Source organism: Grammomys surdaster, unplaced genomic scaffold (assembly GCF_004785775.1).
Source record: "Grammomys surdaster isolate TR1022 unplaced genomic scaffold, NIH_TR_1.0 181, whole genome shotgun sequence".
NCBI lineage: Eukaryota > Metazoa > Chordata > Mammalia > Rodentia > Muridae > Grammomys > Grammomys surdaster.
Window position 1 is genome coordinate 4,211,591 of NW_021604626.1, and position 14,444 is coordinate 4,226,034.

Consider the following 14,444-nt stretch of genomic DNA (forward strand, 5'->3'; position numbering starts at 1 on the left):
CTCCCGGAGTGCTTGTGATTTCTGAGATTCCAGGATTAGCTTGGCCATTTTTGGAAGTTTAAGCTTTTGGGTTGCTCCCTCACTGAAACTGATGGAATACAGGCTCCTTGCTCTGGCCAGCGTCTGCTGACTAGAGTCCTTTAATTTTTGCTTAGGACCCTGAGTGATGTTTAAAGACAGAGAGTCCTGAGATTTAATTGACATTGGTGTGTGTGTGTGTGTGTGTGTGTGTGTGTGTGTGTGTGTAGGGTGGGGGATGGGGTCTGCCTCGCAGTGGCAAGCATCAGAAAGCAAAGGCTTTGACAGTTTGAAGAGGCCTTGGTTTATTTCCTTCAGAGAGGGGAAAGACCTTTGGAGCTTCAAGGTACTTCCCTTTACACTGGGTACTTTTAGCAGGGTTCTTTCTTTCTGTAGGGATAACGGTAGTGAGACACTTTCACTATATAACCCAGGTTGGCCTTGAATTTGCTGTGAGCCTCTTGCCTAGGCCAGGCCAGTGCTAGTACTACAAGCCGGTGCTTCCATGCCAGGCTTAGAAGACGTTTTCTTCTAAGACTGCCAGGGGCGCAAGTCCAGCCTCCTGGTTGACAACTGGTGGGTCAGTGCCCTAGCCTGGCCCCCAGCTCAATGTGGTGGATCGCCCAGCGAACAGAGAGTAAACCTGAAAACGCAATGAATGCCTAAGAACGCAAAAGAGCGAGGATGATTGAGAACCAAGCTGGGCACGTGCAGAAAGAAGTTTCCTTTGTCATCAGTGCCACGTGGCGCCATGGCGGTCTTCGCCCGGAGTTGACCCCTGGAGCCATCTCCAACCGCGGCGCCTGTACGCAGGACTCTATAGGAGACCCAGAGATGCCCTAGGGTCCAGGAAAGCGTCCTAAGGAGGAGAAATGGAAGGGCAGTGACAGGAGGAGGTCGGGGGCGGGGCTCCAGTGGGGGCGGGGCTCCGGCGGGGAAAGGCGCTCAGGGTGGAGGCGGGGCTTCAGGTGCCGGCAGGGCTCAGGGACGATTCGTGGTCCCGACTAGTACCAGATGGGGCGTAGGTGGCCCGGAGGCAGGGTGTCCCGGGAAGGTCTGGGGGCGGTGCTCAGCCAGGGGCGGAGGAGGAGGGCGCAGCGGGTGGGGTAGAGACGGCGCTCCGGGACGAGACGGAGGCGGAGCCCCGGGGCGGGGCGCGGGCGGACCGGGAGGCGGCGCTCCGACCGGGACGCGCGGGCCGGGCATGGCGTCGATGGCGGCGGCGATCGCGGCCTCGCGCTCGGCCGTCATGAGCGGGAACCGGCCGCTGGACGACCGGGAGCGGAAGCGCTTCACCTACTTCTCATCGCTGAGCCCCATGGCCAGGAAGATCATGCAGGACAAGGAGAAGATCCGGGAGAAGTACGGGCCCGAGTGGGCGCGGCTGCCGCCGGCGCAGCAGGACGAAATCATCGACCGCTGCCTGGTGGGGCCGCGCGCCCCGGCCGCCGCCGACGCGGGGGACGTGCGGGACCCGACGCGCTTCCCCGGCCTGCGCGGGCCCACGGGCCAGAAGCTGGTGCGCTTCGGCGACGAGGTGGGTGCGGCGGGACGGGCCACCCAGGGCGGAGTGGGCGGCGAGGGGGAGTTCAGAAATCTCCCGGAGAAGGGACCTTTAAAGACAAAGTGGGAACAGTAGAGAGGAAGCCAGCGGACCTGGATGAGTTTACGACTTAGAGCCTCAGTTTTCTGGGGTGAAACAGGAATAATGTCCATAGTTCCTGATCACCGCACACTCAGTGGCCGGTATGTGTTATGTCTGAGGACCTCAGTGCGGGAGGTGGGACTGCCAGGCACCGCCGCCTTGGGGTATGTCCCTGGAAGACCACAATGGAGAGAGTGTGTTTTGGTGTGACATGTGAGCCCAGTTTCCCACCCAAACACTGTAAGTTTAGATGCTTCCAGCAAGCCTGATTATCTAGCCTGGGATCTAGACACTGGGGGAAGAGAAAAACTACAAGAATTGCACCAGGCTGGCCCTGCTTTTAGGCACTAAGGCCCAGGAATCTGCGCTGCTCAGAAACCTGGTGTTTTACTTGGAGGTGGTTTCCCTGGAGCCCTTTGTGCCACCAGAGTGTGGACTTGGTACCTCAGGGACTCAACTTTGTTTTGGAGGACAAAATCAGTAGCAGCTAGAGTTATAAAAGTCCATTTGGATGGGGGCGGTTTTCTAGAAGGCAGGGAGGAGAAGCTAGGAGAGTTTTTTTGACTTTTGTTTTTGTTTCTTTTTTCTTTTCTTTTCTTTTTTTTCTGGAGAAGTTGTACCAGGCAGAGGGGAATACCAGTTTTTTCAATCAGATTTTTCAGGCCAGGTATCTGTCGATGTTTGTTACTACAGAACGCTTGTGGTCACGAACCCACTTTCCTGCCAGGGAATTGTGAAGGCAGAGCTATCCGCCAACACTGCCTTCTGCTCTCCATCCAGTTTGAAACTCTTGAGGGCTTTGCCAGGAAAAACAAGGGTGTGGTAGGAGATGAAAATATAAGTCTTAAAATATATTCCTGGAGCTGAAACGTTTCATTGTGAAAATATGCATCTCCATAAAGACATGGACAGAGTTTGTGCTTGGATCTGGGGGATGAGCAGGCAGGCCATTCCTCTCTGGCAGTGTCTTAGGTAAATAAATCTAAGAGGAAGCAGCCTTATCCATACTTAACAGATGCTGGAGATTGGATGTCACTGGCCCTGAGTATATCAAAAAACCAATCTACATTTGGAGCCAGGGTCATTGACAAGGAGAGATGTGACCAGTTTTCTTTTCACCCAGTTCCTCATCTACTGTCAGTCTGTCCAGACTGATGTGGTTTAAGCAAATAGGGGCTGGGGAGATAGTTCCATCAGCAAAGACTTTCATGCATGTGTGAGGACCTCTAGCAACCAGGAAATGGAGGCAGGCACCCGTTTGTGATTGCTGTGCTGGGAGTTAGATAGATATAGGCAGATCCCTGGGGATCAAGTTCCAGACTCATGAGAGATCCTTTCCCGCAAAACAAAGTTAACAGAGTCTTAAGGGAAAACACCTGGAGCTGACCTCTGACCTATACTCACACAAACATTTGCATCAAATGAAACTTTGTGAGGAGCTAATCACATGCCTTTTAGGAGCACCCAACCTGAATCACAGCAACACCAAATGGGCAGAGAGCACACCTCTGAATTCCATGACCAGCTTCAGCCCAGGCAGCAAGGGGCAGGCCTTGAGTCTTAGGGGTGGGTAGGACACCAGCCAAGGTGTATGCTTCTTTCTGCAGTAGTGAGAGGTTTATCCACACAGGGACCACAAACTCCACTAGACCAAGGGAGAGGTTGGCATCAGATCAAAGTCAGGGATCCATCTCATTGTTCCTCCCCAGAGATTATTCATGTAGGAGGACCCATGTCCGGCCACAGGGGCCGACATTGGGGTATAGTGTAGGAGTGTGACTCCCAGCTAGGTGATTTGACATCCAAATAGGCGACCCCAGATTTGAGCAAAAAACTTGAAACTCGATTGAGTAGGACACTCCATCCTTCGAACCCCACTGATAGGCTGCCAGGGGTCCTCAGCCCTTTCTACTGCCCCAAAGGATGCTGCTGCCTTTCATTGCCAATAAGCTTTTGTGCCCCTCATAGACAACATCTAGTCATCTCCCCACCCCCCGTCATTTACTATCATTGTTTTTTAGCATTATCCAGTCATTCTTATGTCGTTCAGGAACAAATAGGGTCCTAACTACAGACTGATGTCACAGATCTTGGTGACCCTGGATGTAGTCAGGGGTTGCTTTGCCTGTGTGCATAGGACAGGTGCAGCAACATGGCACCTCTGTGTGTGTGTGTGTGTGTGTGTACCCTGATGGCCATAAAGCTGGATGACCTGAGCTCAGATCCTCCTCTTGCCTTGATAATGTAACCCGGTCTCCTGTAGAGAGAGTGGTCTTTGTTTTTAGTGTTGAAGCAAAGGAGGGACTGTCAACATTTTAGCTACTTTGGGGGGTCAACTATTTCTATAGGCATCCTGGATTAGGGTGCTTAAGTGTCTCCCCTCCCCCACTAGCTTTCCCTGCTATATAAACTGATTTTAGTGGAGATGTGCAGGACTTGATTTTATACAAGGTGGCCAGCCTCCCTCCCTGATTCCAGCGTTGCCTGAATCCCTCCACTTCTGCTCTGCAGCAGCGAAGAAGAGGGCTTGGAGCCCCAGGGCCCAGGTTCAAGTTCAGCCATGTCAGCAGCAGGGTGCCACTCTGGCAAAGCACAATATGGAATCAATGGTGTGCAACAGGCGAGGACCCTGGGGATGTCCTCTCTGCCTTGTGAATTTTCTTGAGAACATTAAGGCATGTCCTTACATTAAGGCATGCCCTTCCTGCGGATGCTTTTATTAGTTTGGCAGCTCTCTTCCTTTCTCTGGAATGCTTGTTCATCCAGCAACAAAGTTCTGGGAATGGCTTTCTTTGGGAGATGAAAAGTTCAATTGAGAAGGGATCACCCGTATGTATACCCTACTGTTCGCGTAGGAAACAAACCAACAAACCCAGAAGTCTGAATTTTCAGGAATTTGTTGCATCTATTTCCTGTCCCCAGCCCCAACTCCTCGCCGCACCCAGCAGGATCTGAGTACATTGGTGAGATCTGAGTTTCCCAGCGCTGCCATTTTCTTAGGTCCACACAGACCCTTGCAAAGGTGCTGGGAGCTCCTATGGTGGTGCATCTTGTTTCTGTGGTAGCTGCTTGCCTCTGCCACCTCTCCATGAAGTCGGTGGAGCTGGGCAGGATGGTGTGGGTCAGCCAGCTCCGTGCCCCTTGACCTGGACTCTAGAGGCTGGATTTTTTAAGACCCTGGAGCCAGATAGCTCCAAACCTCACCAGCAGTTTAGTCAATCAGATGCCTCCCGCATACACACACCCCTCCTGTAGGATCCCCAGGCCTTCCTAGTGCTTTTGTCCCTCCCTGCTTGAGACTCCTCCTAAATCCTTCTGGAATTCTTTCTATTGGGTGAGTTTGACCAGATGTTTAACATGTGGATCTGGAACACGAGAGGGCTTTCCTTCTTCTCCTACTTCAACAACCAAAGAAAATTTTACTTTCTCTCTCTCTCTCTCTCTCTCTCTCTCTCTCTGTGTGTGTGTGTGTGTGTGTGTCTGTGTGTGTCTGTGTGTGTGTTTACATGCACACACTCGTGCAGAAACCTCATCTAGGGTGTTTCTCTGTACCTATCCGCCTTGTTTTTTGGGATGAGTCTCTGTCTAGCTGATGGCTCACCAGTTCAGCTAGGCAAGCTGGCCAGTGAGCCCCAGGGATCCTGTCTCTATCTCCCCAGTGCTGGGATTATAGGCTTGTACTACCATGCCCTGCTTTTTACCTGAGTACTGGGGAGCGAACTGGGTCCTCATGCTTTTCTATCAAACATGCTCTCCGCTGAGTTATGTTCTTAGCCGAGCCTTTTATGGGTGTGGGGATAGCAATCAGAGAGTTGATTTCTCAGTATTTTGGACTTGATTTTTAAGGAAGGGGGAATGTGCAAATCACCATTCCCTTCTGTCTGGCATATCCAGTGTATTTTAGAAACGAGGACAGGTATATTTGGTGTCCTGTGTTCCTCTGCTTGGGCCCTGTGATGGGTTGCCAGGCCAGGACTGAGATCTGTCCAGATCCAGCTGCACAGACTGTGAGGGAAGGGAGGGCCTGGGCCCATCCCTCCTGCTCCCTTGGCTGATTGATGGCTACCCAGCCTGATAGTGCTTGGCCTGGTGCCCGGAGCTGAGCCAGCAAACGTGGCTCTCCTCCTGGGTGCCTCCATTGCTGGCTTCCATGGGAGGTGACCAAGTGGCAGCCTAGAAACTGGTTTTGCAGAGACAGAAAGGATCAGTTTGCCCCATTCAGGGAAGGCAAGAAGCACATTGGCCGAGTTGGAGTCATCTTTTGATTGACAGGAATCACACCCTAACTGATAGGCTAAGTAGTGCTGCCAGAGTGTAGCCATTTCTTAAACAATGTAACAAAATTATCAAAATAAGTAACAAAAGCGTGCTGGTGGTGTTCCTGTTCGTCCTTATACCCCTCTCTTCCTTCCAGTCTATTCTGTGTTCTAATCACCATGAGGGATGGCCCTACCCCTGGCCAGACCCATGTTTCTGAACTTTTATCTCTAGTGGCATGTGTCTCAAGCTAAGTCACCAGAGCTTTCTGTCTTTGGAACTGCAGCTCTGAGCTCCCAGTTATGAACCCTTCCTTCAGCAGAGATAAGTACACTGGGAGCCTCAGCACAATGCCACTTCTCAAAGTGTGTGGGCGGTGGACGCAGATAGGCAGTTGGTTTTTTTTTAAGGGCATATTTTAATGGTTCTTTTGAAGCTCCCATCCGTTTTATTTTTCCTGTGCTGGAGAGTCAACTCAGAGCTTACTGCAAGTGCTCTACCACCAAGCTACAGCCCAGCCCTTTCTTTTTTCCTGAGTTTGTTTTGAGACAAGGTCTTGCTAGGCTGCCCAGGTTAACTCAAGGCAGGGCTTGGATTTAGAATCCTCCTGCCTCAGCCTCTAGAGTAGCTGGGATTATAGACCTGTGCCAGCATGCTGGGCTTGATGGGAGTTTAGCACTGTGAACACCAGAGAGGGTGATCACCTCGTTCCTTTGTCCTTTACTTACTCGTTTATTATGATGCTGGAGATTAAGTGCAGGGTCTTGTATATGCCAGACAAACTCTACCCCTGAGACACTTAAACCCCCAGCCTCATTCCTGTTTTTTTTTTAATTAATTATTATAGTATGTGTGTGTGCATACATGCACGTGTGTCCAAGACAGTGTGCTCATACACAGGAGATGTGTGTGCATGTGAGGAGGTTAGAGAACAACTCCAAAGTTGACTCCAAGTCACTGTTCCCATTACACCTTTATGTGGTCTCTGGGCATTGAACTCAGGTTGACCAGGCTAGCCCATTGAACTCAGGTTGACCAGGTTAGTTTGGCAAGTACTTTTACTCACTGAACCGTCTCACTGGTCCTCATTCCTGTTGCTTTTTTTTTTTTTTAATAATACTTTTGGTTTTGCTTTTATTTTATTTTTATGTGTTTTGTCTGCATGTGTGCCTCATGCTCACAGAATCTTAAGAAGGCTGTTGGACTCCTTTGAGCTAGAGTTACAGACAGTCGTGAGCCAATACGGGGATGCTGAGGTTGAACCCAGGTCCTCTGGAAACGGAGCCAGTGTTTTAATTGCTGGACCTGAATGAGCTGTGATCTGTCCTTCATGTACCTAGAGTTGAGTCAGGAGTCAGGTTCTGGTGTCTTTGCGCTCTGAGTCTTTGAGTGTCCTGGCCGGTGACTGCTGTCAACACAGGTAACTTTCTGTTCCACTCTGCTGTCAGAGTTTGCTCTCTTGGGCCCTCTCTTAGCTTGAGTCACAGTGCCATTATGTGTCCCATAGAAACTTCCCTGATCCTGGGCTTTAGAGGCATAGTGACCATTTGTGGTCCCCAGGGCACCTTATGACTACAGACCCTGCTTCTGAGTCCCCAAAGAAACCGGCCCTATTTCTAGGACTTAATAGTTGGGGTTCGCACTTTTGGAAAGTGGAGAGTCCTTACAGAATGTGGTGGTTAAACTGTATATTGGAGTTGGCTTTGTGGTCAGGGTGTGTACAGCAGGAAGGCAGTAGGGATTGAAGTTCTGAAACATTGTGATTAAACATGTTTTGCAGTGGTTAGTGTGTAATCTTCAAATGCCAGGAAGAACAAAGACGCCCTTGCAGGGCTAAGAGGCACCCTGGAGCTGCCTTGGAGAGGAGTGTGGAGTGGGTCCACAGGAGGCTGGGTAGTGTTTGTACACGACCTGTGCACACAAGATGGCTTTACACACCTGGTCATACTATCTCTGATCTGTTTCCCAGGAGACTTGGAATCACAGACTGCAATCTGCCAGGCTGGCAGCTCCCAGTTAGTGATTAGCATCCTCAGTTCCACACTATCTTTCCAAGACCTTTTTAGTGCGATATAATATGCATAACCAGAACTTGCCGTTCCAGCCAGTTCTTTTTCTTTTTTTAAGACAGGATCTCTGGCCTGGTAGTGGTTATACACCTTTAATCCTAGCACTCAGGAGGCAGAGGCAGAGGCAGGTAGATCTCTGTGAGTTTAAGGCCAGCTTGGTCTATGAGCAAATTCCAGGATAGGCAGGACTATATCGAGAGACCCTGTCTCAAAAAAAACAAAACAAAACAAAACCCTAACGAAATAATAAAAGATGGTATCTCATGATTCCCAGGCTATCCTCCAGCTCACTGTAGCTGAGGATAGCCTTGCACTTCTGGTCCTCTGGCCTCTGCTCCCTAAGTGCTGAAGTCACAAATGTGAGCCATCCCCTGCTTCTGCTTCCTGAGTGCTAAGCCTCAGCCATGTTTTGTTTGTTTAATTTATAATTTTTATTGTGGATATGCATGATATATGTATGTGGGCATGTATGTCACATGTGGAGGTCATGGGAAGCTTTGTGGAGCTTTGTGTCTTCCTTCCACCTTTACCTATTCCGGAAGGTTGAATTCAGATCATCAGCCCCAGCCACTCGCTGTCCTGGCCAGCTAACTGTGTTACTTTGAAGTGAAACTTTATATCCATTAAGCAATAAAACAATGCAGGTTAACAACAACTGCCCATCCCCCTCCCCCACTCCATCGTCTGCTTTCTCTCCATCACTGTGATTTTTCATATCCTTGTATTGCATGTAGATGGGACCATAAAACTGTGTTTATTCTTGTGTCTGGCTTATTACACTTAGAAATGCGTATCTGTATTACATACACAGTAACACTGCTTTCCTTCAGGGGTATACATGTCAAGAGTTTGCAGGCAGAGCAGATTTATCTGAGGCGGTGGTGATAAAGGTAGTTTTAGTGCTTCTGTCTGGAACTCTTGTCTCTGCTTTGAGGACCAGCAGGGTGTCCTATGTAGACCCGCTCCTGATGGCTGCCTTCCAGGGCTTTCTGTCATTTTAGGTGCTTCTGTGTCCTCATAGTTCTGTCTCTTGTGGCTTCCGCTCTGCTTTGGCTGTTCTGACTCGGTGATTCGTGGTAAGCATAGTCTTTTGCCGTCGTGTCCCACAGAAGGCAAGCTAGACTTCCTACGTCTTTGTCCCTTCCAAGCAGGATTCTGACTATGAGGGTAATGGATGGCCAGAGTGAAGGCCACCTGCGTTGTCCTGAGGTCTGAGGGACATGCACTTGTGTGACCATGCATGTGTGAGTGTGTGTGTGTATTTTTTTTCTGTTTCAGGTCTGGGAGCCTGGGAGGCAGGCCGAGGGCTTGCCAGCAGCCCCAGAGTGAGAGTGCATGACCTCACCACAGGTCTCCACCTAGCCATATTTTGGTTGCCTCCTAGTTACTGTGGAAGTAGAAGCAGCACTGTATATGTGTACAGGGTATCCATATATGTATGAATGTGTGTCTGAGTGTGTCTGTGTGTGTCCATATATGTGTCTGGATAAGTGTGTCTGTGTATGCATGTATCTGTGAGCATGAGTATGTCTGTGTGTTTATATGCAGATGTATCTGCGTGCAAGAGTCTTTATCTGAGCGTGTCTATGTGTGTATGTCTGAGTGTGAGAGTGTCTGTGTGGAGGAATGTGTCTATATGAGTGTATGTCTCTCTGTGAGAGTGTATCTATGTGTGGAAGTATGTATGTGTATGTCTGTGTCTCAGCGTATGTATGAGAGTGTCTATGTTTGTACATTTGTGTGTGAAAGTGTATCTATGTGTGGGACTGTGTGTATGTATGTCTGTGCGATAGTGTATCCGTGTGTGGGAGTGTGTATGTGTGTAGGAGTGTATCTATGTGTGAGAATATGTCTGTATGGGAGTGTGTCTTTGTGTGAGTGTGTGTTTGTTTCTGTGTGTGGGAGCAGGAACTGCTACTTGGAGATTCTGCTGCCATTTGTGGTGAAGGCCCAGGAGCCTGCCCTGGTGCTGGCGGCCCAGGAGCCTGCCCCGATGCCAGCACATTCTGTGGCCGAGGCCTTGTCACTGCCGACTGACTACAGCGCCCCTGCCACATTTTTGTTTGGCAGATTTATTTTTGCCAAGTGCTTTATTATTTTTTTATGAGCCCTGAAGCACAGAAATCCAAGGAATCTGCCTCTTATGCCTCTTGCTGAAGCAAACAAAAGAATGTAGGCCTATAGGTGACCTCTTGCTGCCTGTGACCCCCATGGAATTCCAGGAAGCGACCACTGGGGTTCTGACCCCACCAAGCACTGCGCCCTGACTTCTGCTTCCTGGAGTCCTGCTGGCAGTTGCCTCCCACAGCCAGCGCCTCTGACTTATCTTTGTAGATTCACTAGAAGTTGGAGGAGGTGACACGTGAAGGGGGGCCAGCTTCCACCCTTGTGATCGATCACTATATACTTGCTCTGTCCACCAGTGTGGCTTGGGCTGGTGGCCTCAGTGGAGACATGTATTAGCCAGACAATCCCCTTCACCTCTCCCACGTCACGCAGGGAGTAAACAGCATCTGTCCCACTGACCCGCTTTCTTCCCACTGAAGTAGCACTTTCAGTCTCGCTACCTCTGAGAGTGGTGCATCCTGTCCCAGGAGCCTAGAATCTCTGAGATTTCTGGGTCACTTCTCTCACTGTCTCCATCCCCAGCGGCCTGCAGAGATGAGGACAGGCTTCGGCCACAGCTGTGGCTCCTGGGCATTGACTCACATTCCTCCAGATAGCCATGGCCATTTTTGGAGGGGCAGAATTTAGACATCGGAAATAACTGGGATTTAGCCGAAAATTCCAAAGTGGAATGCAGTGACCCTGTTCTCATTTTTAGAAGTTTTTCCTGACGACTGTGTAGTGCAAAATAGCCCGAGCGGGCTGGAGGGACAGACGGCTCAGTGGTTAAGAGCACTTACTACTCTTGCGGAGGACCTGAGTTTGGTTCCCAGAACCCATGTGCGGGTGGCTCACGATGTCTGTAACTCCAGCTCCAGGGCAATGTGACAGCTCTTCTGACCTTCACAGGCACCTGCACTCAGGTGTGTGTGTGTATACATAGACACACATACACATAAATAGATATTTTTTCAAAAAGCAGCAGACGTCAGTTCTGGAGCCAAGATCCCTAATGGATGTTGCCAAATACAAATTACCACTGTGGAGGACCATTGACTATTGATGGCGAACGGTATTAGCTGCCTTGCTGAGGGGCATTTTGGCTCTCTTAATGCCTGGCCCCATTTGCTGCTGCAGCATACACAGGTCTGAGGATATGCTGTCTGTGATGTGGTCTTGGTATAACATGTATCCAAGTGAACAGGCTTCCTCTGATGTTAGCGTGCAGTCCTCGGACGCTCTGCACGCCCACTGGAGGAAAGGGGCTGAATATGAGCTTGCAGGCCCTCCTGCTGTGCCCAGCCCCTAGCCCCAGGAACCCAGATAGGATAGCCCTTATTACACAGCTACCAACTATTCATCTCCCAGTGTAAGGGACTTTCACTATGGCAGCTTTATTCTTGGTACCTCCTTCCCAGAACACCCAGGGCTCCACTTCCCACATTGGGTTGCTCTGGGAGTAAGAATGGGGGAGCTGTGTGAATTGTGTATGTGAAGGCCTAGCTTGTGTAGAAGTCCCCATAGCTATGGGACTTGGGCTCTGGAGATGGGCCAGGGAAAAGGCTTACCGTGTTACTGTGTCTTGTGAAGCTTGGTCTCCTCATTCCCCCATTCTTAGGAACAGGCTGTCAACTGCCCAGAGCCACTGTGCCTGTTGCTACAGTTCTTCACTGGACCTCAGCTGCTCCTTAGCTCAGCAGGCGTGTGCTTAGGGCAAGCTGGCTTGCAGCCTAGATCCTGATGCATTTGCAAACGTTCTTCAGGAGTTCCTGCCATCTGTGAGGCCGGTCTGGGCAGAGCCCTGTCAGCATCTGAAGAAGGAGTTATGAGCACATTAGCTCTCTCTGTGGAGGTTGGAGCCAGGTCACCTGGCTGGAAGGTGACAAGGGATATAATTTATTGAGTATTCCAGGGAATGATACAAATCCCCTGGAGTTGTTTGGGGACAGTGGGATATGAACACAGTATTAATGTCACTCTCTGTTTTCATATTCTACTGGGGGTTTTAGACAAACCCTGTTGGTAAACTGTTTGCCTAGCTTGCATAAGGGCCTGAGTTCAGTTCCTCAACAGTACATAAACCAGGCATGGTCATGTATGCCTGTAATCTCAAAGTTCTTGCAAAGTAGAAACAGGAAGCTCAGGAGTTCAAACTCATCCCTGGACAGACTGTGATACATGCAACTCTGTCAAAAAAAAAAAAAGGCAAAAAGTATCAATAAGAAAATAAAATATTTTGTTCTACTTTCCATATTACCCAGTATGCTCCATGTTTTAGGCCAGAAATGGTGGCCTCCACCAATATCAGCCAGGCACAGACAGGTACTCTGTTGGCGGTGGAGAGAAGGCTCAAGTCCTTTTGTCAGTCTGTCAGACAGGACCTGCACGCTCAGGGTCAGAGTCCAGAGACTGCTTGGAAGAGTTCTGCTGTGCTACGTGAGCTGAGTCAGGGACGACGTCAGCAGTGTTATGTTTAGACGCTTGCATTACCTCAATGCTCTGTGCATTGATTCTGTTACCGGGCCTTTCACATGGCTGGGAGAAGTGTTCTTTGCACAGGTTGCTGGATTTCAAAGGGTGTGTAAGCTCCTCACAGAAGCAAGGAAACAGGTTCAGAAGGCTGTGCCCTCACTCCAGCTCACACGGTTGACCCTGGTCAGACTGAGAGTCGACCCTGTCTTTGCCGAGAATAATGTCCATTCCATTTCCTGAAGCTCCTGACCTGGGTTAAGTCAGCTGAGGTCTCCCTGGTATTCACTAAGATGCCATTTTGGCAAGAGGCACCAGCAGCCAGACTGCAGTTTCCAGGGTTGGCCTTGTCAAGTGCTAAGACTTTGTCCTGTGTGTGGGTCCCTCCTAGCCTTGGATGGATGTCTATATGGGGTTGTTGGGGTTTGGGCCTTAGACTTATACTTGAATTTTTATTTCAGGACATAACTTGGCAAGATGAACACTCGGCCCCATTCTCCTGGGAGACAAGGGTAAGTTGAATTAAATTTGGATGTGTTTGTTGATTTTGAAAATATTTGAATATCTGTAGATTTTCTTTAAATGTTTGATGGGTGCAAAAGGGTATGTGTGGTTCTTAATGCTGGGCTACAGTTGACAGCCCATGTTGGTAGGGCAAAGGGGGACTTTTGGGGAACTGAACCTCAATGTAGGTCTGTCTGTCAGTCCTACAATGTACTATGATATCTCTGAGGCCCCTGGGTTCCCTATGGTGAACTCCAGCCTCTGGAGTTGCTCCGTCAGGGGACTTCTCCTCCATACTTTAACACCAGTGCTTGGTACTTGGGCAGTGGATGGCCCTTAAGGCAACTCAGAGCCCCTGAGGTGACTCTGGTTGGTTTGTGCCCATGTACACGTATACAGACACACATGGACACATGGAATCGGGCCCTGGTCCCCCAGTCCGTCATGTCTGGGTTGCCATCACCTCAGAGAGAGCATCAGGCTGTTGTCCAGGAGACGGGCCTTAGCAAGCAGCAAAAGCACAAAGTAGCAAGTGTCCATAGGCAAGGAGAGGTGAAAGGCCACAGTTTTCTAACTTCACCCTTCAACACCAAAAGGTGGTGTGGCAGAAGACACAGCTGTGTGTCTTCATGGGCTTCCACGCACAGATCATCCGAAAGCCATGTTTCTTAGGTTTACACCCTTCCCTGCTGCTTCTGATCACAGCCCTTGTCCTAGCTGACCCTGGCACCCAGGGACCTGTGGAGAGGGAGGCTTAAGGTCGGGAACATTGATTGAGTCCTAAGGGTCCTTGAGAGGCTTTTCCTCCAGGCCAAACCTTTGGATCCACAAGGACTTGGAAGGCAGGGACAGCCGCACCACCCATGCCGTAGACTGCATCTAGTATTCGGTGCCTGACCTAAGCCGGGTGAGGCAGCCCTGTCGCTGATCTGTGACATCTGAGGTTGTTCTCATGTGTGAGGACACATGTATCCATTCCCATGAACATGTTTGCATAGCAAATATGGATTCCTCCAGCCCTACATAACTATCTTACAGATCATAAATATCCTAAAGACGCTGACTTCTGTATCACAGGTCTTTGAGACTGAGACTCAGCAAGTAGTCAAGGCTAGCCTCAAGCTAATAACCTTCCACTTCCTCCGTGCTGGGATCATGGGTGTATGTTACCGTGCGGCGTTTTAAATTTCTCCTGTAGAGTATTGGAGAACTCAGATCTGTAGTGATAATCTTGGAGTTTTAGTTTCTTTGAAAAACACAGAAATATAGAAACTGCTTTTGTTTTAATCCTAGGTATGGGATGTGGGGCTCCTTCAGGTCATCCACAGCAGCTGACTATGATTTGCCTCGTGCTCTAGCAGGGGCGTGATTTTGCC

At 49.8% G+C, this 14,444-nt stretch overlaps 1 protein-coding gene across 3 annotated transcripts in view; it reads left to right on the forward strand.

Annotated features, from left to right (window-relative positions):
- The first annotated feature begins 1,222 nt into the window (after positions 1-1,222).
- The window catches only part of CUNH1orf198 (chromosome unknown C1orf198 homolog), a 25,329-nt gene continuing 12,107 nt past the window's right edge, over positions 1,223-14,444 (forward strand). Inside the window, exons 1-2 of one of the 3 annotated variants that reach the window (XM_028767730.1) lie at positions 1,223-1,555; positions 13,026-13,076. In XM_028767730.1, coding sequence (XP_028623563.1) covers positions 1,223-1,555; positions 13,026-13,076 — 384 coding nt within the window. Of the gene's footprint in view, positions 1,556-1,746; positions 1,765-4,979; positions 4,998-13,025; positions 13,077-14,444 lie in introns of those variants that run through there. The other 2 variants (XM_028767732.1, XM_028767733.1) reach the window with 2 other exon arrangements.